General features: G+C 45.0%; 1 protein-coding gene across 2 annotated transcripts in view; it reads left to right on the forward strand.

Annotated features, from left to right (window-relative positions):
* Positions 1-26,783, forward strand: part of man1a1 (mannosidase, alpha, class 1A, member 1) — a 591,384-nt gene extending 564,601 nt beyond the window's left edge. For both annotated transcript variants that reach the window (XM_072499366.1, XM_072499367.1), the window contains 2 exons: positions 18,540-18,655; positions 25,479-26,783. In XM_072499366.1, coding sequence (XP_072355467.1) covers positions 18,540-18,655; positions 25,479-25,605 — 243 coding nt within the window. In that variant the 3' untranslated portion in view covers positions 25,606-26,783. The remainder of the gene's footprint in view (positions 1-18,539; positions 18,656-25,478) is intronic.
* Positions 26,784-27,483: the final 700 nt, after the last annotated feature.

A 27,483-nucleotide genomic window follows, 5' to 3' on the forward strand; every position in this document is an offset into this window, starting at 1 on the left:
ATACTCAAATGCATTGGAGGTCTTTGTGGTGAACATATTGCAGTAACCATTCACCACGTATATAACTGTATCACGCTGTTGCCCATGTGGGCTCCACCTATGGTCCATTGTAAGGTATTACCTGTAATGTATCATGTTGGTGCCTTGGCTCCACCCCTTGAGGGGAGGTATAAAGAGCAGTAGCCCTGTAGGCGGCTCTCACTAGCAGATCAGTCGCAGGCAGGCACTGTTCTAGTTGATTAAAGCCACAGTTTACTTCCACTCTGTGGTGGCATGTATTAGGGGTAATACGGCACACCACGATGCCGACAGGCTATTGGTAGATGGATACCGGGTCCTGATAGGATCTGCCGCCTACTGGGCTCCACCCAGAAATGCCGGTACAAGAACCCGGATTTCCCCCAGCAGCTGCATTCTGTAACCGAGCTGCTGGGGAACAAGTTCTGCTCAATAAAGCCTTTAATTGATGTTACCTCAACCTGCCATATTGACGGTCCTACACACTCTTGGTTTCGCGTGATTTGATGGTCGCATCAATTTAATCAACTACAACGCCACTATGGAATTGGCCCTCAAACCTGACCAACTAGAATTCGACCCGCAGGCCGTGGAGGCCAAAGGGATTTTTTCGCACTGGCTCCGCTGTTTCAAGGCCTACCTCACTTCCTCCTCCTTGCCTTCCGTCTCCGACGATCAGAAGCTGAGCCTCCTCCACGCCCGGGTGAGCCATCGAATTTCTGTGCAACTCGAGGAAGCCTCCACGTACGCAGACGTCCTCGCGATGCTAGAGCGCCTCTACTTAAGGCCCGTGAACGAGGTATGCGCGCGGTATCTCCTCACTACTTGTCGCCAACGCCCCGGGGAATCGCTGGTCACCTACGCAACCTCCAAAGTCCTTGCGCGAAGTTTCAACTACCAGGCCGTTATGGCTGCTCAACATATGGACCTCGCCGTCCGGGACACCTACGTGGCTGGAGTCGGGTCCAACTACGTGAGACAGCGCCTACTCGAGAAAAGTGCCCTAGACCTGGAAGAGACAGTTAGCCTCCTCTCTAGAAGTAGCGTTCCAAAGCCTCAACGTGTTCACGTCTGATCACGCGACCCCCTCGTGGACCCCTGACCAAAGAGTACCATAGGCCTGTGCCGCGTGGCTGCCCGCCCACAGGGGGGGTGGCGACACTGCTATTTCTGCGGCCAGCATCAGCACCCCAGGCAGCGCTGTCCGGCCCGGAACGCGAACTGCAACGACTGCGGAAGAAAAATGAAAATGAAATGAAAATCGCTTATTGTTACCAGTAGTCTTCAAATGAAGTTACTGTGAAAAGCCCCTAGTCGCCACATTCCGGTGCCTATTCGGGGAGGCTGGTACGGGAATTGAACCGTGCTGCTGGCCTGCCTTGGTCTGCTTTCAAAGCCAGCGATTTAGCCTTGTGCTAAACCAGCCCCTAAGGACATTTTGCTAAGGTTTGCCTGGCCAGGTCCAAAACATTCAAAATCACAGGCCCGACCCTCAGATTCACAGGCCCGCAGTGTAGCAGCTTCCCTGCCGGCTCCGCTCCGCCCGGACGCGCCATCGGCCTCGTGTTGTCCGTGGGGGCAGCCATCTTCCAGTCCGCACAACGTGGGCGACTCACTGGGGCTGCCACCTTGGCCATCCTCGCCCACGCGGCCTGCCACGTGCGACTCATGGGGGCCGCCATCTTGGACAAAATCTTCCTCACCGCCCGACACGTGTGACCGACGGGGGCCGCCATCTTGACCGTCATCTCCAACACGTGCGACCGACGGCGGCAGCCATCTTGGGACCACCCCAGCACGTCTGACCACGCCGGCTACACGCAACTCAGCGCAGTCACCCTTGACCAGTCGCGACCCAAACACCTCCGGAGCTCCATGATGACCGTCCAGGTAAATGGACATGAAACGCCCCGCCTGTTCGACTCCGGGAGCACGGAGAGCTTCATTCATCCAGGCATGGTCAGACTCTGCTCGCTCCCAATCTTCCCGGCACATCAAACCATCTCCCTCGCTTCTGGTTTGCATTTGCTGCAGATCCTGGGGTGCACTACCGCAACCCTCGCAGTACAGGGCGCCGAGTACACCAATTTTAAGTTATATGTACTCCCCGACCTCTGCGCTCCTCTCTTGTTGGGACTGGATTTCCAGTGTAACCTCAGGAGCCTAACTCTGAAGTTCGGCGGGCCCCTATCCCCACTCACCGTACGTAGCCTCGCGACCCTAAAAGCCAACCCTCCCTGCTCTTCGCAAATCTCACCGCCGACTGTAAACCAGTCGCCACCGGAAGCAGGCGGTACAGCGTCCAGGATAGGACTTTTTCAGGTCCGAGGTCCAGCGACTCTTGCAGGAGGGAATCATCGAGGCCAGCAATAGCCCCTGGAGAGCTCAGGTGGTGGTCGTCAGGACCGGGGAAAAGAACCAGATTGTTGTAGATTACAGCCAAACCATAAACCGGTACACGCAACTCGATGCGTACCCCCTTCCCCGGATAGCAGACATGGTCAATCAGATTGCACACTACCGGGTGTTCTCCGCAGTGGATCTGAAGTCTGCGTACCACCAGCTCCCAATCCGCCCTGTAGACCGCCACTACACGGCCTTTGAGGCAGACGGCCGCCTCTTCCACTTCCTCCGGGTCCCCTTTGGCGTCACAAACGGAGTCTCGGTCTTCCAAAGAACGATGGACCGAATGGTGGACCAGTACGGGCTGCGGGCCACATTTCCGTACTTGGATAACGTCACCATCTGCGGCCATGATCAGCAGGAACACGATGCCAACCTCCAGAGATTTCTCCAAGCCGCCCGAACCCTTATCCTCACTTACAACAAGGAGAAATGCATTTTCCGCACAACCAGACTAGCCATCCTGGGCTACGTTGTGGAAAATGGGTTTCTAGGACCCTGACCGTATGCGCCCCCTCCTGCAACACTCCTTTCCCCACTGCCCCAAGGCCCTGAAAAGGTGCCTCGGGTTCTTTTCTTATTACGCCCAGTGGGTCCCCAACTATGCGGACAAAGCCCGCCCACTAATCAAGGCCACCATCTTCCCACTGGCGGCTGAGGCCCGCCAGGCCTTCAGCTGCATCAAGGCAGATATCGCCAAAGCCGCGATGCTCGCGGTGGACAGTCTGTCCCCTTCCAGGCAGGCAGGCCAGTAGCATTTTTTTCACGAACCCTCACCGCCTCCGAAATTCGACACTCCTCGGTTGAAAAAGAAGCCCAACCATCATGGAAGCCGTGTGGCACTGGACGCACTACCTCGCTGGTAGGAGGTTTACCCTCGTCACCAACCAACGATCGGTCGCCTTCATGTTGGATAATACGCAGCGGGCAAGATCAAGGATGAAAAGACCTTGAGGTGGAGGATCGAACTCTCCACCTATAATTACGATATAGTATATCGTCCTGGGAAGCTCAACGAGCCCCCAGATGCCCTGTCCCGTGGCACATGCGCCAGCGCGCAAGATGACCGACTCCGGGCTATCCCAATGACCTCTGCCACCCGGGGGTCACCCGGCTTCTCCACTACATTAAGGCCCGCAACCTGCTCTACTCAACTGAGGAGGTCAGAGCCATGACCAGGGACTGCCCGATCTGCGCGGAGTGCAAGCCGCACTTCTATCAACCGGATAAGGCCCACCTCATAAAGGCATCCCGGCCCTTTGAGCGCCTCAGTATCGATTTCAAAGGGCCCCTCCCCTCCACCAACCGCAACACATATTTCCTCAACATCATTGATGAGTTCTCCCGCTTCCCCTTTGCAATCCCTTGTCCGACATGATCGCGGCCACCGTCATTAAAGCCCTACATTGTGTCTTCACCCTGTTTGGTTTCCCCACGTACGTTCACCGGGACCGGGGCTCGTCGTTCATGAGCGACGAACTGCGTCAGTACCTGCTCGGTAATGGCAGGCAGGCACTGTTCTAGTTGATTAAAGCCACAGTTTACTTCTACTCTTGGTTTTGCGTGAATCGATGGTCGCATCAGTCTTGGAGATGGAAAGGAGAAGAGAAGATACCCTTCATTTGCAAGGGTCTAGGAGGCCTACCAGAATGATGGTCAAAAGACAGTGGGAGCAGATATTGGTCGTCAAGTCCCGAGGGCCTGAATGCACCATCAGAAGATGTTGAATAACCCCATGAAAATAGTCAATGAATCCATCTTGAAAGACCATATCCGACCACCAACTGTATCCAGCAGCTTGAGCCACAGCTTAAATCCTCCCCCCCCCCGTCACTCATCTATGAACAATATTTATCAATCATGACTTTTAATCAACATTTGCTTCACATGTACTATTACTCGGCCTGCACTGTTGCAAGCCTCACATCTACATCTCACAGATTGCACACACTACTTACTATTCAGCCACGATGGTCACCTCTGCCAAACTGATTGTACAACACTCAGTGATGTACTCTCTTACAAGGCAAGTGTTATGATCCCACAGTGACTGTTGACAAGAAATTTGACGGCTATGCCTGAAAATGTTCGCTCCCAGGTCAGGAACGCCATCATAGCATCACAAAATTGTTACAGTGTAGAAGGAGGCTATTCAGCCCCGTCCTGTCTGCACCGACCCTTCACTAAGTGCCATTCTTCCACTTTCTCCACAAAACCCTGCACATTCCTCCTTTTCAGATCAGTCTAATTTCCTTTTGAATGCTTCAATTGAACCTGCCTCCATCACACACTCAGGCAGTGCATTCCAGAACTTAACCACTTGCTGTGTGAAAAAGATTGTCCTTCTCTCACTTTTTTGCTTCTTCTGCCACTTACTTTAAATCTGTGCCCTTTCATACTTAACCCTTTCAGGAATGGGAGCAGTTCCTTTCTATGTGCTCTATCTAGACCCCTCGTGATTTTGAATACCTCTATCAAATCTCCTCTCAGCCTTCTCTTCTCCAAGGAAAACAATATAACTGAAGTTCCTCATCCCTGGGACCATTTTGAGATTTTGTTTTCTCTCCAATGCCATCACATCTTAAGTGCAGCATTACCCCAACTGAGGCTGAACTTGTACACGTTCAGCATAACCTCCTTGTTCTTGTTACTCTGTGCCTCAATTAATAAAGCCAAGGATACTCGATGCTTTATTAACCACTCTCTCAACCTTGGGCCCTAAACTGAGATTATATATGTATTTCTGAAGTTTCTATGGATTAGTTCACTATTTCAAAGAAAGCCACTCTCATTGATAAAACATTAAATTTTCTTTAATCCCTTCTAAAAACATTGGAATGCATTGCCCCCTCTTACAAAAGAATGTCTTACCTCTCCAAAAGTGTACTCTATCTCTCCAAAGAATCCCTTACTTCTGACCTCATAATACACTTGGAACCCTTTGATCTCCCCTTATTTGAGATCCAGCATTTTAATTATCTTACTCCTACAACTTCAATCTTCCCAAAACTAAAAGCTACCTCTAAAAATTAATATGAATAGTTGATTATCACACAAGATAGCACACATATGGTGGCAGCAGGAGCTAACTGGAGGGTACAGGTGTGCCCTATCCCCCACAGAGCAGATTGTTCTGGACAGTGTTGAGATGGCTAAGGTTCAAATGTCGAAAGCGATGATACCATTGTGGGCTGCACAGTGGTTAGCACTGCTGCCTCTCAGCTCCAGGGACCCGGGTTCAATTCCAGCCTCGGGTGACTGCCTGTGTGGAGTTTTCACCTTCTCCCCGTGTCTGCATGAGTTTTCTTAGTGTGCTCCCGCTTCCTCCCACAGTCCAAAGATGTGCAGGTTCGGTGGATTGGCCATGTTAAATTGCCCCTTAGTGTCCAAAAGATTAGGTGGGTTTACTGGGTTATGGCGATAAGATGCATGCGTGGGCATTAAATGGGGTGCTCTTTCTAAGGGCCAGTGCAGACTCGATGGGCTGAATGGCCTCCTGCACTGCAAATTCTATGATTAATCTTCCTCCTCGCATCCCACTTCACCCTTATCCCACACACTGTTCTGACTGACTTGCTGCTGATGGATCATGTGCCCTGCATGTAGAATTGACGTGAAGCGCTGTCTAGATTTCTGCTTTTGGCACCTAAGCAGGGAGCAGAGTTGCTTCGCTTTTGCAGCTGCTGACACGCAAGGCAACGCAAGTGATCAACGGTTATCTTAAAAGTAAGAGGCGGCCAGAGACTCAAATAGGCAATTTACCTATTGGACAGGATCTCACAACAGAATCTGCAGGAGAGAGCTGCCCAGGAGAGTCTAGGGAAGGGCAAAGCAGAGGTAATGTTAGAGCTCTAGGACCTCTGGTTAACAGCCCTGAGAAAAGAAACTTAACTCAGAACAAAGAAGTAAAAATATGATTTCTTGAGGTATAGTGTTGTCAGTTGTGACAGTGGAAATAAAGAGGCAAAGCCCCTGTGTGTTATATTCAGGGAACTACTGGCAAATAAGAGAAGTTTCAGAATTTGCAAGAGTAGTGTGTGGAAAAATTCCTTTTCAGGTTGAGACCTCGGAATCGGCTATTAACTTGGAGCTGACTCCAAATTAAAAGACTACATTGCTGCAGCTTACCTGTAATGCCATATTTTAAAAGTGCCAAAAGCCCACAAGGCTGTCTGGATTAGCATCTCCCAGGAGTAATCCAGTGTTGAGTAAAACACGCATTTTGTTGCTACAGTCCTGCACGACGATCTAGATGTGCGAGGTTAGACTTTATGTTTTCATAAAGATGAACACAGCACAAAGAAACTGGTTGAAGTCTGCACCTGATATGCGCATTACCCTCTCCTCCTTTGAACCGGATTCAAGTAAGATCATAAGGGCAAAGCAGGCTCCCCTTTCGCTTTAAAACCTAAGAGAACATGGCGTGTATCACAAAGGTGGATCGGCAGTGGGTCCCGAAGTTTGACCGGTTGCCAAAAGTGGGTCCCGGGGAAGTTTGAAAAACACTGATTTAGATGATAGCATATATATGTGTTTTGTGCATTGTGAGACATCAAGCATGGGGTGTGAAGCCAGAGCAAGGATAGCACAGGTACCTGCTTTAGCTGAGGGTGAGGTTACGAAGGATTCTTCTGCAGCGGTCTCAGATGAGCACTTTGATGGGGCTATCGAGTAAATAATTTGTGCAGTGAAACATTCACTGAATTGAGAAACATGCGAAAAAGCCTGTAATCAATTCCATGAAGGAGTACAGCACCAACTTGGCACAAGGCTTTGTGCAGAACTTCAGCCCATCCTGTCCAGCATGGAAGTGATGGACACTGCTCACACCATTATTGGCCCAACTCTGATGTAATATCTGATGGATGGCTGATGTTGCAGTTTCCATTGTAGCACGAAGAGTAGTCAATATCTGAAAGCTGCGGTGAGTGCTCAGACTGTAAGGTCGACTCTCTGTCTTGCAAACTCCAGAGTGCTGCCCAGGGGCTTGAAGGGTGTCACACTGGCTCAATATTCATTTGTCCTCCCACCAATGACTAGGGTCACTGACACACCACCCCAGGGGAGTGGCAATGACTCATGGAATGGGAACCTGCTGCCCTCTCTCATTCCCACATCCCTACCTGCCACTCTGCATTTGTCAGCCAGCTCAAACTGCTACTGCCACTGCTGAAATTGTGCAATCCACAGCTGGACTTTCTAGGCCAGAAATGCTCAAGATCATTCTCAGAGGCCATTTGCCGTCTCCACCGCTGCAAGTTAGCAGCCTACCACCAACCGTACTGCAACCACTGAGTTAGCACTGCATTGGAACAAAGTGCATAAGTGTATGGTTCCTGGATTTAAAAATTTAAGATGGGAACGCACAGAAGGCAGACACTATGAGAAAGTTATGGCATCGTTTAATTTATAAATTGAAATGGGAATGTTTATTTTGTAGTGCCTATTTTTTTCATTGTGGCCAATGTGATGGCCAGTGGCAGAGAGGAGGTGAGTTGTGGAACTGTTTGAGAAATTAGTGTTGCTTTGGTATCAGTCGAATGAGTTGTTCACTGACAGCCCAGCTGGAAAGGTGCCGCCTAGGTTGACTCCTCCTCCTCTTCCGCCTGCAACCAGTGACAAGATCTGCCCCTTTATAATGGGTTTATAATGCGGTTGTGCAGCATGCAACAGACAACCACAAATCTTGACACCCTGTCTGCTGAGTATTGCGGTACTCCACCAGAGCAGTCCAGGCAGCAGAGGTATTCTTCCAAAGTCTGTTCTATCATATTTAATAGCTTTCATTTTATTCGCGTGCACATGGATTACGCAGCAAAGTTGCCATCAGATAATCCTTGTTGATCAGTGACAACGTTTTGGTTTTGCCATGATAGTTGACACGACAAACTGTCGACACGACTGCTGTCAGGATACTGGGCATTGACCTGTATGATGTGCTGCCATGATTGTTGAAGGCGTAGAATTCTGGTATATGTCAAGAGGTGGCAAAATGTGCTTGCAAAACAATATGCATGCAGTCGGGCATTTTGCACCCAAGGAAGTCGACCGTTCTAATTGAAGCCACATGCTTGCACTGCCCCCTGTGCTCGCAAGAGAGAATAGAAATGTAGTTGGCTCATTTTCTCGTTTTGAGTAGATACAATCCTTACGCAACAGTGGATGGAAGACTGTGGTGATGTTGCTTTTATCACATGCTCCAGCTTGCAAGTTTCTAGATGCAGAAAAACTCTTCACCATAGCCACTTTCACTGCTGTTTGCAATGCCATCCTTGTCCCGCTCTATGGTTGTAGTCATGGCTGCCAGATTTCAGTCAGGATACTCATTCCAACACTTTGTTTTGAGGGGGGGAGACGAAGGAGACTCACAGCCAATCGTTCACACCCACCCCCGCCTCAACAACAGTGTAAATCATACCATTTCTAGTTCTCTCCAGATCTGATGAAGCGTCATACAAATGTTAGCTCTTTTATCTCTCCACAGATCCTGCCAGACCTGCTGAGATTTTCCAGCATTTTCTGTTTTTTGTTTCAGATTCCAGCATCCGTGGTAATTTGCTTTTACCAACATTTTGTATGTTGTTTCCCATTGAGATTCCGGTAGGAATATTGTTCCCCGAATAATCTGTAACATACATGGCCAACTGCTGAGAGGCCTCTTTCACTTCACTCAGTCAAGCTGTATTGTGCAGGGAGGGTCTACTAGTGCCCTCATGTCTGTGAGCAACTGGTTTGTGCCGAAACCTGCAAGTCAGCAAAACATTCTTCAGCACTTGTCAGACCACTCCTTAAAGGCAGTTATAACTTAAAACGATTATCAAAAGCAGCAAGCAAGAGACAAAATAAATCAACCTGCAATTCTCCTGCAAGTGATTGATGGTCATTAGTGGAGCATTCTTTTTTTACTGCTTGACGCTTGTTCTTCAAACGAACAGTACTTGCTGGCTAGATTAGATGGTTGAGCTCCAAAATGACTCTTGCTGATGTGAAATCACAGTCGCATGCTGACGGACATCAGGGTATACCAGCTCTACATACTTCTCTTGGATATTCCGTAAGCGGATGTTCACTGCACCAAAATGGCTTGGCACAATTCACGCTTCAAGTGTGCAGACACGCAATGGGTTCCATTATGGAGCTCCAAGCGCGCTTTCTGTGCCCAGAAATGGACGTTCCCAACTCCCAAATTCTCCCCCATTGTCTCCATTAATATCAAATGTGGTGGCACTGAAGTTATTTGACCGTGTGACCTTTCCAGCACGCTTAGCTACAAGGCTGTCTTTTGAACTACCCTCCTAGCTGGTTTGGATGCATTCTTTATGGCAGCCACATAATGTGATCCTTCTCCCTTCACTCCAATGATGTCTCTGCTCTGGAGTTTAGCATCTTTAATGGCACACCTGCCAAGCCAGTTGTACCACTTAAGTCACATGCACCTGTAGCTTATTGTTATCTTCTTTCTCATGTAATCAATTTAAAGATTAACCGATCCTATTGATCTCAGATATTACAGACAGAGAATCTTCTATTTCTTTGGGTTATGATTTCAATGGCAGTTTTTCTTGTCCTGCCAAGTTGAGCTCAAATTGCTTAACCGTGCACTGAGCCTAGCTGATCTGTTTGTATATGCTATGCAACACATTGCCTTTTTTTAAAAATGATGACCGTTGTTTTCATTTGTTTGACATTCATTCTGGGCTCTTGTTGTTTAATTGATTATTGCCATCAATTGTCAGCATTATGCTAACCTTACAGTCAGCATGTTATCATCAGTATTATCAGTTTCCCCCATTCACCTTAAATGTCATTGTTGGTTATCTGTCTCTACCTCAAGCTTGATTTAAATGAGATGTGAACATGCAAAATAATATTTTCTAACTTTTCTCACTACTTGTGTTGCACTTCAGTAAACCATTCCAGAAATAGTTCTGCCATTTCCTTTTGTTAAAGCATTTTCATGCCCTATCCTGTCTTTCTGTCTCCCTGTTGTACCTCAAAGCCATTGCCACCCTTAACTCTGAGAACCTGCGCTCAGTCTTTCTTGGATAAATGAGCTCATCTTATGTTACGTATATGAATAAGGAAATAGGGAATATGGACTCGCGCCAAAATTTAAAGGACCAGTTTGTTCTGGTTAATTAGCATGTGCTGAGTTGTTTGGAGCAAAGTACATAAGTTTATGGTTCCTGGATATATGGAAAGAGGTACAAGATTCTGAATGACTGAGTTCAGCTTGAACAAGTTGATACAGGCTGATTCAGATTATTATCTGAAGGGCCATAAATCAGGAGAGGGGAATGTGCAACGAGACCTGAGTGTCCTCGTACACCAGTCACTGAAGCTAAGCATGGAGGTACAGCAGGTGGTAAAGAAGGCAAATGGCATGTTGGCCTTCATAGCGAGAGAATTCGAGTACAGGAGCAGGGATGTCTTGCTGCAATTATACAGGGCGTTAGTGAGGCCACACCTGGAATATTGTGTGCAGTTTTCATAAAATCATAGAATTTACAGTACAGAAAGGAGACCATTCGGCCCATCGAGTCTGCACCGTCCCTTGGAAAGAGCGCCCCACTTAGATCACGACTCCACCCCACCCCCATAACCCAGTAACCCCACCTAATCTTTTGGACACTTAAGGGGCAATTTAGCATAGCCACTCCACCTAACCTGCACATCTTTGGACTGTGGGAGTAAACCAAAGCCTCCAGAGGAAACCAACCCATGCAGACACTGGGAGAAAGTAACAGACAGTAACCCGAGGCTGGAATTGAACCTGGGAGTGCTGCGAAGGTTTACCAGATTGATTCCTGGGAGGGCGAGACTGATGTAAGAACAAAAATCAATACTGCACATGAACAGTCTCTTCAGCCCTCCAAGCCTGTACCGGTCATGATACCACCCTTGGCCAAAACCCTAAGCACTTCCTAGTGCCGTATCCCTCTATACCCATCCTATCTACGTATTTGTCGAGATGCCTTTTAAAGGCTGTTAATGCATCTGCTTCCACAACCTTCCCTGGCAATGCATACAAGGCAATCACCACCCGCTGTGTTTGAGGAGAGATTTGTCGTGTTATGTAATTTGGAATAACACAGGCTGCCACTTGATGCAGTTTTGAGTAAAAGATGCTTCAGACTTTGAAGTGAGTTCAATGTGTTTTATTGAACTATTAGCACAGTTCTCAATGAGTTCGACTCTCTGCTAATCTAAATGTAGTAACTCAGTCTAACTGAACCAGCCTTGCTCTAAGCCACGTGCTGGGATGTGATGCTGAGGATACATCCTGTCTCACTCTGTGGACGTTGGTCTGTGGAAAGAGGCGGGGTGTGAGAGCCTCATCCCTTTTATAGTGAGATACCACCCCTGAGTGTTGACTGCTCATTGGTTGTGTCCTATTCTGTGTGTTCATTAGCTGCATGTTTGCATATCATGACAAGATTGAATCAGTTAGGATTGGATTTACTGAACGGGAGAAGACTGAGGGGGGGATCTTGTAGAAACCTATAAAATTCTGACAGGACTAGACCGGGTAGATGCAAGAAAGATGTTCCTGAAGGTAGGTGTGTCCAGAACCAGGGGTCACTGTCTGAGGATAAGGGTTAGACCATTTAGGACAGAGATGATTAGAAGTTTCATCGAGAGAGTGGTCGACCTGTGGAATTCATTAGCACAGGAAATAGTTAAGGCCAAAACATGGTATGTTTTCAAGAAACAATTAGATATAGCAATTAGGGCAAAGCTGATCAAAGGATATGGGAGGAAAGCGGGATTAGGCTATTGAGTTGGATGATCAGGAATGATAATGAATGGTGGAGCAGGCTCAAAGGGCCGAATGGCCTCCTCCTGCTCCTATTTTCTATGTTTCTAAGAGTTCCACGATCGTGGGTCACCCATCATGAAGATGCAGAGTCTACCAAAGAAATCCATGCTAGACTTAAGGGTGGTTATGCCACAGCATCTCAATTACAAAGAAAATTGATCTTCTGAAAGCCCTTATCTGGCTGGTGATAATGAATGGATCATCATTAAGACTGATGAGGCTCGAATGATTAAGGGCACTTGAAATGAAAGGACTCAGATGAATATTAAATATGTCATGGATGGCTAAGCAGACAAATGAGTGGGAGTTTGAGGAAGCTAGCATGAAGAAGAACTTGTTTGAGACCGTGATATCAAGGAAGCTCTCATATTTTGGACATGTGATGCAAACAGGAGGGAAGTGTTTGGAAAAAGAAGTAAATGCAAGGAAAGATACCTGGAAAAAGTGCCAAGGAAGACCCAAGATGGCATGGATGGATAATATCAGAACATGGACTGGCCTCTCTATGGGACAGGCGGTGAGGACAGCAGAGAACATAAATCAGTAGAGAAAGATTGCTTGTAGTGTGGCCAACCCTCAGAACGAGGGAGGATGAAAATGGACAGAGATGGGGAGCATCAGGGCTGATAAAATGAAAACTCTGTCCATTGTTTTGTAGTGTAAAAGTACAGAAATATTTTTCCCTTCTCTGAACCTCAAGGTCAGGACGTTTTTTAATATGTTCACAATGCAATATTCTTGAGGTTCAGTGTGTTAATAGTGCCAAATCCATGCTCCCATTTAGGCCCACATCAGCCCCCATGAGTTGCTAAATGGTTATTGTCTATTTTATTATGCAACTTCTGCCTATCTAATATTGTTTCGAACTTCTCATTCAACTGTTGTAGTCTTAGGGATGTAAAATGCACTGTATTTCTAAGAAAAACAGCAAGCAAGGCAAAGACTACAGCAGCTAAAGTCGGTAGCAGTACACATAGGAAGATAGAAGCGTAGATGCAGGAGTAGGCCTGTCAGCCCATCGAGCCTGCTCTGCCATTCAGTGCAATCAAGGCTGATCATTCTTCTCGCACTATCCCATACCTCTTTATGTCATTAGTATTTAGAAATCTGTCAATCTCTACTTTAGACAGGGCAGCATGGTGGCGCAGTGGTTAGCAGGTTCCAGGTTCGATCCCGGTTCTGGGTCACTGTCCCTGTGAAGTTTGCACATTCTCCCTGTGTTAGCATGTGTTTCGCCCCCTCAACCCAACGATGTGCAGCATAGGTGGGTTAGCCACGCTAAATTGCCCCTTGAACGGAAAAAATGAATTGGGTACTCTAAATTTATAAAATTAAAATCTCTACTTTGAACATACCCCGTAACTGACATTCCCCAGCCCTCTGAGGTAGAAAATTCCAAGGATTCTCAACCCTCTGAGTAAAAACTAAAATTCTCTTCATCTTGGTGGCTTCCCGTTTATTTTAAAATTGTGTTCCCTGGTTCTAGACTCCGCAACCAGGGGAAACATCTTACATGAATCTACCCTATCCCTTTAAGTATTTTATAGGTTTCAAGGAGATCGCCTCTCATTCTTCAAAACTCTAGAAAACCCAAGCCCAGTTCCCAAATCTGTCTTCATAGAGCAGTCCTACCATCCTGGGAACAAATCTGGTGAGCCTTTGTTGCACTCCCTCTACAACAATAATACCCTCCGTCAGGTAAGGGGACAGAAATTGCACATAACATCCAGGTGCGGTCTAATCAAGGTTCTATACAATTGAAGCAAGACTTCACTCTTCCTGTACTCAAATCCTCTTGCAATAAAGAAATTGTTTGTTGCACCAGCATGTTAGTTTTTAGTGACTTATTGATGAAGACACCCAGCTCCCTTTGTACATGTATATTTCCTAATATTTCACCATTTAAGAAATACTCTGCATATCTGTTCCTCTTAACTCATTTTCCCACATTATATTCTATCTGCCCGCATTCTTGCCGATTCACCAAGTCTGACCAAATCCCGCGAAGTCACTTTGCATCTTCCTTACAACATGCATTTCCACTTAGCTTTGTGTCATCTATAAGCTTTGAAATATTACATTTGATTCCGACATCCAAAGATTGATTTATATTGTGAATAACTGGGGTCCAAGTACTGATCCTTGCCGTACCGTGAGAATGACCCATTTCTTTATACTCTGTTTTCTGCCTGTCAACCAATCCTTCATCTATGCCAGTACATTACCTTTTATCCCATAACCTTTAATACTGCTAACCAACCTCCTGTGGGGGATTTTATCAGAAGTGAAAATCCATGTCTACTACATCCACCAAACTTTCCTTTATCAATTCTGAGTAACATCGTCAAGGATGCTGCCAGGATCAAAACTGAAACTCCTAGTGATTCTGAAAAGCATTCCCATGGGATAGGATCCAATCACCACCTTTACCAGGAAGAGTATGGCCTTTTGGGCCAATTCATTGGACACCAGCTGATTAATCAAACCGAGTCCTACCCCATCTCTCTCTCTCTCTGTCTCTTTCTGGTGCTGACAAGGCTGCAGCCTCCTACTCAAACTAGCTGAGACGAGCAGAATTCTGTCCTGTCACTTTTGAATGCTGCTGTTTACCTTAAATTTCCATTAATCAACCCTGGGTCAAAAATAACAACAGTAAAAGGGGAAAAAAGGGGAGGACCCTTACACCCAGTCTTACACTTATCACTTATCAACCTTCAGCATGGTAGCACAGTGGTTAGCACAGTTGCTTCACAGCTCCAGGGTCCCCGGTTCGATTCCTGGCTTGGGTCACTGTCTGTGTGGAGTCTGCACGTTCTCCCCGTGTTTGCGTGGGTTTCCTCCGGGTGCTCCCGTTTCCTCCCACAGTCCAAAGATGTGCAGGTTAGTTGGATTGGCCGTGCTAAATTCCCTTCGTGTCCAAAAAAGGTTAGGTGGGGTTACGGGGATAGGGTGAAGGTGTAGGGATAGGGTGGAGGTGTGGGCTTGGGTAGGGTGCTCTTTCCAAGGGCCGGTAGACACGATGGGCCGAATTCAGTCAAATTGATTTATCCAACCTTCTTACTTTTACTAGTTTGCTTCAGTTCTTCGTTATCCCTAGTCCCTTTGATCTCTAATTCTGTATTTTCTTTTATCGTCCTCCGAGAAGACAAATGAAAACTTAGTTTGTCACAGCAGATGGTGAAATTTGAATTCAATAAAAATCTGGAATTAAAAGTAAACGATGACCATGAAACCATTGTCGATTGTCGTAAAAACCCATCTGGTTCACTGTCTGTGCGGCTGTTGCACGTTCTCCCCTGGGTTTGCGTGGGTTTCCTCCGGGTGCTCCGGTTTCCTCCCACAGTCCAAAGATGTGCAGGTTAGGTGGATTGGCCATGCTAAATTGCCGTTAGTGTCCAAAAAGGTTGGGTGGGGTTACTGGGTTGTAGGGATAGGGTGGAGGTGTGGGCTTGAGTCAGGTGCTCTTTCCAAGGGCAGGTGCAGACTCGATAGGCCGAATGGCCTCTTCGGCACTTTAAATTCTATTATTCTATGAATATCCTTTAGGGAAGGAAATCTGTTGTCCTTACCTGGTCTGGCCTACATGTGACTCCAGTTCCACAACAATGTGGTTGACTCTTGCATTCTCTCAGGAATGGGCAATAAATGCTGGCCCAGCCAGCGATACCCACATCCCATGAACGAATAAAAAAAAGGTTCTCTGCCATTTGTCTGTTCCCTTATAAATTCTCCTGACTCTGCCTGTAATGGACCCACATTAGTCTAAGCTAAACGTTTCCATTTTCCTTTCAATTTAAATCTTTTTTTTTGCTAGTTTACAGTCATATTCTATTCTCCCTTTATCATTTTCTTCGTCCTCCTTGTATTATATTCGAAACCGCTCCCAATTCTCAGGTTTACTGCTATTTCTGGCAACTTGTAATCCTACACAATAATTAACTTTCTTTGTTAGCCACAGTTGACTGACTATTCTTCTTGGGTTTGGGTACTGTGAAGGAATGTATAGTTTCTGTAAAGGATTTAGTAATTGTTTCTGTAAACCATATAATCATTCTTTAAAGACTATCCATTGCCCACATACTATTATACCTTTTAATGTATTTTTCCAATCCACCTTGGCCAATTTGCTAATGGGTGATTGACCAGGGGTTTCGGCAGCCAGCTGCTCATATGGTACCTATGAAGGTTCAACTCTATGCTGAAGGATGGATCTTATTTCACTGGAAACACATATGTTAGTCTGGAAGCAAGTGTTTAATCTAATTGAACACCTGTCCAGCTACTCTGCTTGGTGTACTGTGCTAAGAAACGTATTACTCGTGCAATTGATTTACTTTCACCTTTCCATTGTCCACTGTCAAGTCAGTGATGTTAGATTCTCCCACGGGTAATGCTTGGTTACTATAAGGTAAGTTCCATAACCAGTTAAATCATGTATGTACAGAACAATAGTGTTTTCAAACAAAAATTAAAGTGTAATTAATAAGCTATCCAAATTGCTGAGGTTACATTGTGAAAGCTGCATCTGCAATGGATGAATAGTTTGGCCACACAGGAACCTCTCATTGCCTCAAGCTCAGCAGTTCCAACATCTGCATGTTAGTTGCCTTAATCATTGTAGTACCATTTACATAGCATAAAATTGCGCGCACAGCAAGATTTTCTCTGTAATGTTATTCATTTAACTGACAAACGTAATGTACAAATTTCTGTATTACTTAGGAGGATACGATATGTTAAAACAGGAACAGTTAACTGTTAAAAGTAATAATAGGATTAAAGATCAGAATGTTCACCCTGCTGGGTATGAATATTGGGAAATTACAAATGCAGTATTTTCTGTCCTTCAATTTTAATTCAATTTTGAGGAGCAGCCCTTAATGTCATATTATGCATTCTTAGCGGGTGAGGCTCTGTCAGGAGCATACATTTGTGAAATTGGTTCTCCATTCTTTCCATGGACATATTTGCACGTCATACAATCAATCTCCTTGGGACTGCTACTAGCATAATTTGTATTTAATTTTTTTAAACTTATTAAGCAAAAGATAGTGGTGCTTTAAATGGAAGACATTTCTGCATTTTGATCCCAGTGCTGGTGTTAACTATTTACAGGTGGGATGCTGAATAAAACTCTCTGCTCCAATAACACACCTTGAATCACTGAGTTCAGAATAGCACCTATTGGACCAGACTAATTATTTAAATTTATTACCCTTACAGCCATTCTAACCCACTTCACTTAGATTGACAAGTCACCTCAGAATTATGAGTAGACTTGTGCCGTGGACCTTTAGCACTCAGACTGAATTTAAACTCGTGCCAGGTAGAGAGATACCCTTCATCCATCAATCTTGGTTGTGTTCAACCCCTGCAAAAGAACTATATTTCAGCACATTGTTTGTTATTCAGTGGCATAGTGGTTATCACTGCTGCATCACAGCACCAGGGATTTGGGTTCGATTCCAACCTTGCGGTGACTGTGTGGAATTTGCACATTCTCCCCATGTCTGCATAGGTTTCTTCTGGGTGTTCTGGTTCCCTTCCAAAGTTGTGCAGGTTAGGTGGATTGGCCATGCTAAATTGTCCCTTTGTGTCCGAAAGTTAGGTGGAGTTACGAGGATCGGGCGGGTAAGTTGGGGTAAGCTCAGAGGGTCAGTTCGGACTAGATGGGCCAAATGGCCTCCTTCGGCTCTGCAGGGATTCTATGATTTCCCTTTAATAATCAGTTTACCTATGGCTTAAGCAAGTAAATTTTATCCATGTGTCGACAAATTAAGAATGTACCAATGTTTGACAGAACAATATTAATAACCAAGTAATCCTGCATAAATTCTTTTATAAATGAAATATTCTATTGGGTATTGCATTAATCAAAATGAAATGCTGTAAAGTATTTTGAACATAGAAAAGAGGTATGTGGCACAACAGTGTTTATGCTTCACAAACCTCTTCCGCACTATTCTTCATCTAACCCATCAACATATCTTTCTCTTCCTTTCTCCTTCTTATCTTTATCTAGATGCCCTTTAAATACATTAATGCAATTGACCTCAATTTTTGATCAATTTGATTATAATGCAATAAATTGAAATGGTTTTACGTAGAGAAAATCTATTTTACTGAAGCAGCATATTAACATGATAAATCTGGGTGTTTGCTGTGAGATTTCAGCATGCTAGAGAGTCCTGAATTTGAAAAGGACGTTGTATCTGATGATAGATTATTTGTTGTTTAACTGAGTCAGCAACTTTTTGGCAAAGGAGTAATCAATTATGTAATATTCTTTGCAAATTAGGCATTGGAGAAGTCTTGTAGAGTAGCTGCTGGATATTCTGGGATTAGAGATGTTTATTCAGACCAACCAACACATGATGATGTGCAGCAGAGTTTTTTTCTGGCAGAAACTCTAAAGTAAGTACAAAAGTAGAATTTATTTTGTGCCACTTGTCTGAAGTGTCTATAAGTACCATTTGTAGTGTTGACTCACATGTATGTGTGTGTATAATATATTTAACAAAAATGTGAGTGAATGTAGTTTTATATGAGTAAGATCGAGAAAGAGGATATATAATTTTTTTTAAACAACGGTTTTAGGCCAAGAAACAGTCTCCCCTTCGAACAAGGACATCCTAATTATATTTAGACATCAAGATAAGAAAGAATGATCTTTGGTAGAAGTTGTGCAAGTTATTAACATCTAAAATGCCAGCTAACTATTCCAATCTGATTCTGTGGAGGTTAAAGCAGGAAGATACTTTCTATATACTATAGAAAGTTGCCTAACGACAATCAAACTCGATTAAAACTTTTTTCTATGAAATCTGGAATACTTTCACATTAATGTCTCTGGTAGAATTCGTGGATGGCCACTTGCATCGGTCACCTTTTTCTTTACACATGGAGATTCTGATTAATTTCATTGTTTAGTTTTCGGGAGGATTTTGGTATTTTCAAATTATTCACCCGTCTAAGGTTGATTGTAATGCCTAGATTCTTTCCTTATTAGTTGCCCGTAACAAAAAAGATCAGACAAATTGAAGAAAAGGAAATGTTTTAATTTTTTTATGTATCTGGGTAGGTATTGTGCAAAGTGAACAGGATTTCTTTTGCTCTTTGAATATTTTTCCTTGCATAGAACCAATAAAAATATTTTGCAGGTAGTTGAAGGTGTCATCAAAACAAAATTTGCCTCAAGGTTGCCACGATACTACTTTCTGTAGTATCGTGAACCTGGTGATATTTGCCTGCAGCTACACAATGGGCTATAAAGATAACTTTTAAACTTTTTGAAGAATGCAACAGTGGGTCACATTTTGCAGTCAGTGGAAAATACCATTCATTACACTTGGCCTTTCCCACAGTTCTGATGGGTGTGAGTAGTGCTGGCAGCAGACAGACAGGAGTCAGACTTCGGCAAAGACTCCGGGCATGCCGGACCCTTGCCGCCGCCTTTCCTCCCTCCACCAGCTCCTCCTGCGGGTCCTCCCTGGGCTAGCCCTCCATCCTCTCCTGGTCTGGCTCATTCTCAGATGAAGCCGCATGTCTGTTCTTCCCCCTCCAGCACGTCACCCCGCTGCTGTGCCAGGTTATGAAGGGCACAGCAGACCATCACAAAGCGGGAGTTCCTCTGAGAGGTGAACTTCAGCACACCACCATGGCGGTCCATGCATCGGAACCACATTTTGAGCAGTCACTGCTCAATGACAGCCCCCTTCCCCTCCCCCACACACCCTTGTACGTCCTGTATCTGCAGAGGGCACCATCCACCGAGTCCTCTCTGTATGTCCGCATCCTGACACAGCAGGGCCCCTAGACAACTGACACCTACCAGGAACATTAAGCAGCAGCAGCATAGTTAAAAATAATCTTAACTGTCACAAATAGGCTTACATTAACACAGTAATGAAGTTACTGTGAAAATCCCCTAGTCGCCACATTCCGGTGCCTGTTCGGGTACACCGAGGGAGAATTCAGAATGTCCACATTACCTAACAGTATGTCTTTGAACTGTGGGAGGAAACCGGAGCACCTGTAGCAAACCCACGCAGACACAGGGAGAACGTGCTGACTCCACACAGACAGTGACCCAAGCCGGGAATCATTCCTGAGACCCTGGAGCTGTGAAGCAACAGTGCTAACCGCTGTGCTACCGTGCTACCCTTGTTATGGGTCCACATATTTACATGGAAGGGAACCATGGGGGCCCGCAGGCACTTAGTCTCCTCCCAGACCAAGAGCGACCACTGGCCGGTGTCACCCTGCCCCTCACCCAACCCTGTCACCCCAAGGAACTCTCCCTGAGCACTGGGGCAGCAGTTCCAGTGCTCTGGGCTGCATGTCCGAACACAGGGCATTGCTGCTCACCTCCTCTGATCCCCTCAGTAGCCACTGCGCTAACTTCACGTTTTTTGAAAGGAGCACTAATGCATTAATCGTCACTCACCTGACCTCTCGCTGGCAAGTCAGTTCAATCCCAGGAGGCCTTTGGATATAGCGACTGTCTTGTTAATGAGATGGAGATTGGCCTCAAACGATGATTAGTAGGTTCTCGCCGTGCCTAGACGAGTCCCTGAATCCGCCAACGCGAGCAAGCCGGTTGGATTGCAAATCATTTGGCACCTGGCGAGGTTCCTGATTTAAGCCGCAACGCGATCTACCCAGCTCGCAGATTCTCGCCAGGTACGACAAGGCCGTTAAATTGCACCCAGTATCTTCAATAGCCTGAACATTTACTGCTCTCTTTGTAAGTGCGGCTCCTCAATATAATCTTGATAACACACAAAAATAACACACACATTAATTTGAATTGCATCATTCAACGCAGTGAATAACATGGTATATAAACTGTTAGTTATTAATTTTTTCCGAACTAGGATTTGGGAGCACTGTGTATGTCGATCTAACTAGTGCAAAGATTTTTTTTAAAACATTTTTTTTTAAATATATTTATTAAAGTTTTTTAACAAAAATGTTTTTCCCCTTACAAACAATAACCCCCCCCCCCCCCGTAACAAAATAACACAAAATCGCCCTGAGCAAGATATATAAATGGTAAGATGATATATTTACATAGCTTTATACACTGGCTCTCGCCCATTCGTGCCAGTTTCCCCCACCCTCCATGTTATCCCCCGCTCATCCGTCCCCTCAAACAATCCCTCGTTTCCCCCCCCCCCCCCCCCCAGGGTTGCTGCTGCTGCTGATCGACCTTCCTCTAACGCTCTGCGAGGTAGACTAGGAACGGTTGCCACCGCCTATAGAACCCCTGCGCAGACCCCCTTAAGGCAAACTTAATCCTCTCCAACTTTATGAACCCAGCCATGTCGTTTGTCCAGGCCTCCACGCTAGGGGGCTTCGCCGGGCTACCAGGGACGCAAAGGCCAGAATGCCGGCCTCTTTCGCCTCCTGCACTCCCGGCTCGTCCACTACTCCAAATATTGCTAGCCCCCAGCTTGGCTTGACCCGGACTTTCACCACCTGAGATATTGCTCCCGCCACTCCTCTCCAGAACCACTCCAGTGCCGGACATGTCCAGAACATGTGGACATGGTTCGCCGGGCTCCCTGAACATCTTCCGCATTTGTCCTCTACCCCAAAGAACCTACTCAACCTCGCCCCCGTCAGGTGCACTCTGTGAACCACCTTAAATTGTATCAGGCTGAGCCTGGCACATGAGGAGGAGGAATTAACCCTACCCAGGGCGTCAGCCCACAAACCTTCCTCGATCTCCTCCCCCAGCTCCTCCTCCCATTTACCCTTCAACTCTTCTGCTAACGCTTCCCCCTCTTCTTTCATCTCTTGGTGTATTGCCGAAACCTTGCCCTCCCCGACCCATACTCCCGAGATCACCCTGTCTTGAATTTCTTGTGTCGGGAGCAGCGGGAATTCCCTGACCTGTCGCCTCACAAAAGCCCTCACCTGCATATATCTGAATGCATTTCCCGGGGGTAGCTCAAACTTATCCTCCAGTGCCCCTAGGCTCGCAAATGTCCCGTCGATGAACAGGTCCCCCATTCTTCTAATCCCTGCCCGATGCCAGCCCTGGAACCCCCTGTCCACCTTCCCCGGGACAAACCGGTGGCTACCCCTGATCGGGGACCATACCGAGGCTCCCACTACACCCCTGTGCCGTCTCCACTGGCCCCAGATCCTTAACGTTGCCGCCGCGACCGGGCTCGTGGTGTACTTTGATGGCGAGAGCAGCAGCGGTGCCATCACCAACGCCCCCAGGCTCGTTCCTTTGCAGGACGCCATCTCCATCCTCTTCCATGCCGCCCCCTCTCCCTCCATAACCCACTTACGGATCATCGCCACGTTTGCTGCCCAGTAGTAGCTCCCTAGGTTTGGCAGCGCCAGCCCTCCTCGGTCCCTACTGCGTTCCAGGAACCCTCTCCTTACCCTCGGGGTCTTGTTCGCCCACACAAACCCCATAATACTCCTACCTACTCTCTTGAAAAAGCCCTTGGTAATCACGATGGGGAGGCACTGGAACACAAACAAAAACCTCGGAAGGACCACCATTTTGACCGACTGCACTCTACCCGCCAACGAGAGCGGCAACATGTCCCATCTTTTGAAGTCCACCTCCATTTGGTCCACCAACCTCGTCAGATTCAATTTGTGTAGGGCCCCCCAGCTCCTGGCTATCTGGATCCCTAGATACCGAAAAAACCCCTCCGCCCTCCTCAGCGGTAGGTTCCTTATCCCTCTTTCTTGGTCCCCTGCCTGTAGTACAAAAAGCTCACTCTTCCCTACATTGAGCTTATAGCCCGAGAACTCCCCAAACTCCCTCAAAGTTTGCATGACCTCCACCATCCCCTCCATTGGGTCCGCCACGTACAGCAGCAGGTCAACCGCGTATAGCGACACCCGATGCTCTTCTCCCCCGCGGACCACCCCCCTCCATTTATTAGACTCCCTCAGTGATATGGCGCAAAGATTTAAATTTGACGTTTTAATTCTGAAGTAGCCCAAGAAACTGACTTAAGTGGCTGTACCATACTTTACAGTTCCCTTTAATCTAAGATGTATAACAGACTACCAGACTCTCTGACCCACTGTGCAGTAGGTGGTAGATTTGAAAACCAGGATGGAGTTGGTGCTTGAGGAAGTTATTCTTAACCGGTTTAAAATGATCTCTATATAAGGATTTCCTTTGGTTACAAGCAAGTGGAAGCTTGAGGTTTCCATGCTTAATACCTTGCAGCCCTCCCCACTGCCCTCACCATAGGACATACGTTTGAATGAATTTTAACAGAAATATTAGTAAACAAGAGATTACTCCCATTTTATTGCTACTTTAAGTCCTGATCTCAGGGATGGAAGAAAAACTTGAATTTATATTGCATCTTCCATGATCTCAGGCTGTCCCGAAGTGCCTTACATCCAGTGAAGTACTATTGAAATCTGTTCCTAAATTGCTGGTTAAGAATTGTTCATTCATGAGAAATTCAACAAAAATGCTAAGCTTTGGTTATGAAGAAATGATTATATTTCTTAGTAGACCAGAATGCTGTTTTTTTTTTTTTTAAAGCATATGGAATAAATAATTAAATAATAATAATATTTATTGACACAAGTAGGTTTACATTAACACTGCAATGAAGTTACTGTGAAAAGCCCCTAGCCGCCATATTCCGGCACCTGTTCAGGTACACGGAGAATTCAGAATGTCCAAATTACCTTACAGCATGCTGCAGGCCAAGTGCTGGAAAATGGGATTAGAATAGTTAGGTGGGTGTTTTTGACCGACGCAGATACCATGGGCTGAAGAGTCTTCTCTATGCAGTATTCAATATTAACTTCTCATTAATAGGGTTAGGTACATTTCAACAACTTTGCAAGTGATTCATCTGATTGCTGACAACAGAATTGGTGTCAGCTTAGCCACTTGTGGAAGATATACTTTGATGTGTTTTTTGTTTGCCAAAAGATTTGTATCTCGGATTGTGTGCGGCTGCTATTTTGATATGAATATGGAATATAACTGATGAAAACGGCAATTAATATTTGCTAAAGGTGGAATTAATGAGCATTTGATTCAAAAACCTGCTATTACAAATTTCCTTTTTGGAAAATTAGTGGCAGTCCTGGAACCCAATTGGACTTTTTTTAAAACTTGGAAAGATAGAGGTGCTCACCACAACTGTCCGTGGAACAGCATTGTTCAAGGTTTTCACCCATTAACATTGTTACCATCCCCAAACAGACCAATTTGTAGTTGTTGATTATTTACTTCTGTTCATTTCCTTTCCCAGTCTGGTAACCTTTAATCTCAGAATTGACTTTCACTGTCAGCTTTTGTCTCTGGAGATGCATGCTCCAGCACAAGTTAGGTGAATCTTCCAGTTTCATTTTAACTTCTCGTGAATTTGGTCTCTTCAATCAGAGTGGGAACTCTGACCCTCATCCCTGATTAGTGAACCACAGCATCTTGTTGCCGATGGGTGCTCTCCCTCTCTGGGATCCTGGGAGACTAACCTTGTCTGTGGGGTTTTCGGGATGCGTTAAAACCTTCTGTTCTAAGGTATCTGTGATAAGCCTATTGGCTGTATCATCGATGGATGGTGTGCGATCTCCAACCAGCACGTGGCGGTACAGACATACCATGCGGTCTCTAGACCAAGGTCATGTGATCTGTGACTCCGATATAAGAGGAGACACATCCGGCCATATTCAGAAGAAGATTGTGAGGGTAATAAGACATACATGTGAATAGTCAGTGCTCGGTGCAAGTTCCAGAGGAGTAGTTAGCAGGTACAAAGGACCAAACACAAAGACCATCTCTATGGCCACATGAATTTGGCTTTTTGTCCCAGTAGAAGTACTGATTAAGTATCCCAAGGATGCCGCCTTTCTTTCATCTTGTAAGTAAATGGACAGTTTGAAGTACAACTGTTTAAAAACCTGACATTCTCAACATTTTCCTAGGTCATTGGAGATTCGTAATCTATCCACTGTTGGCACACCAGCTGCTGCCATTGTCTCCAAACATAAAAACCTCGTACCTTCTTCCCAGTAAAATTATCTGTGTCCTTTTTAATCTATAAAATCAAATCACCAAGGCTTGCTGACAGGAAGACTTCAGAACAAGTCACATGGCCCCCTTCATTTTAACTTAAATTATAAACCTAAAATATAACCATGTTATAAAACCTTGTAAGTGTAACAACACTACAATCTTATATTACCTTCCTCACCTGTTTTAGTATGATTTTTTGTTGTTTGCCTCCAGGTATCTTTATTTGATGTTCTCTGATGATGACCTCCTTCCACTAGACCACTGGATCTTCAACAGCGAAGCTCATCCATTACCAGTTATTCGCAAAGATAGCCAACCTGTTGAGAAACTAACAGAATAGCGCAAATATTTTGGACCTTTTGAATAGTATCCATTGAATAGTAAATATTCATTATTTTAATCCAAATGTGCGTGCTGTAAAACAAAGCAAAATAACTTGTAATATGCAACATGCATGCTGCCATAAAATTAATATGAGGCTGCAGGAAATGGACTGCAACAACCTTAATCACCTCTGTGAGGAGATGTCTGCTTTGAGCTGCGATTTTTGCCATGTTGCAAAAAAGCCATAATTAATTGATTATCCAGAGATTTATTTACAAGGAACATTTTTTTCCCTTTGGTTGTTGTTAAGCCACACATTTATATATATATATATATATATAAAAAAGAGACTTTCTATGCGAGGTCATTTCTATTCTGGTTTAGTTGGATTCTATAAATTGAGAGCTTAGCATCAGTGCTATATTACATTTGTTTTCTATTTTATATGGCGCTGATGAATTTCAAGATGCGAGATAGATAAAACATCAAGTTTTATTTCTAGTATTTTCTTTAAGATCCGAAGATGAGGAAATCAAAAATGCTGTAAGAGATGATAGCAGTGTATTACTGAAAGTATGGAATGAACCCAAAAGACAAATATTGCACTTGACATAGATCTTCTGAAATAAGTCAGGTATTGAATATGTGAATCAATTTCAACTCTTCTGTATTTTATGATTTATTTTCTACACTTGATTTTTTTTTTGTGTACTTCTGCAAATTAAAACATTCCCTTTATACAAAGTACATAGGTCTCTAATGTTGTAAATTGTTTGTGTCTACTTCAACAAAAATAAAACAATATTTTTATGTACATTTTCTAAAGTGATGAATATAAAATGTGTGGGAATAGGTGCATTCTCAAAAAAATTGGTATTTTAATTACTGTACAAGTTTCAGCCATTGTGGGCAGGGTGTTCAAAATGTTTACTTTTTTTCTTCTGACATTTGCTGTGCAGATAAAATCTCACCAATGAAAATATGGCTGGTTGGCAAGGATCCAAGATCATTAACCATCTTGAGTCTGACCAGAAACTCTGTTGAAATTCTTTGGCAGTTGCTGTTGGCATTGTGTGTGTGGGGTTTGGGAATCTTTGATATCAGTTTATACATACTCTGTGATCACAATTCTCAAAGATGGTTTGTACATTCCTTCCTGGATACATTCTCTAAAAAATAAAATTGAAGAAAAGACATTTGTGTTGTGCTTGTATATTGTAACAGGATATAAAACTGGTAAAGCAATGTAGGGAGTTTTTGCTCTGTATTAAACATAATTACAGTAACAGCTGCATTTATATAAAGCTTTTAACATGGGAAAGCATTCCGACGTGCTGAAAGTGAATGCTAAACGAAAGGAGGGATTAAAGAGGGGTGACCAAAAGCTTGGCCTAAGAGGTGGGTTTTAAGGAGGGTATTCAAAGAAGAGAAGCAGAGACAGTTAGAAAGGGAATTCCAGATTGTTCTGTGGGAGGATCATTTAGATCCAAAACATTAACTCTCTCTCGCCACAGACGCTGTCGGACCTGCTGAGTTTATCCAGCATTTCTGTTTTTAATTTCGGATTGTGGTGCCTAAGTGTTTAATGGCATAGCTGCGAATGGTGGGATGAAGGGAGAATGAGTTTCACATGAGCTGCAGTCAGGAATATATGGCATTTAAGGAGAAACAGGAACTTTGCTGCAACGGATTACAAAGAGAGGGGTTAATGCTTGGTTTGGGATTTGCGAGCAGATGTAGTGGAAAATGACAGACAAATTTACATAGATGATTTGGAGTTGGGGACCAAGGGCAATGTCACCAAGTTTGCAGACGACACTAAGATAAGTGGTAAAGCAAAAAGTGCAGAGGATACTGGAAGTCTGCAGAGGGATTTGGACAGGCTAAGTGAATG

The sequence above is a fragment of the Scyliorhinus torazame genome, chromosome 4 (assembly GCF_047496885.1).
Source record: "Scyliorhinus torazame isolate Kashiwa2021f chromosome 4, sScyTor2.1, whole genome shotgun sequence".
In the NCBI taxonomy this organism is placed as follows: Eukaryota; Metazoa; Chordata; class Chondrichthyes; order Carcharhiniformes; family Scyliorhinidae; genus Scyliorhinus; species Scyliorhinus torazame.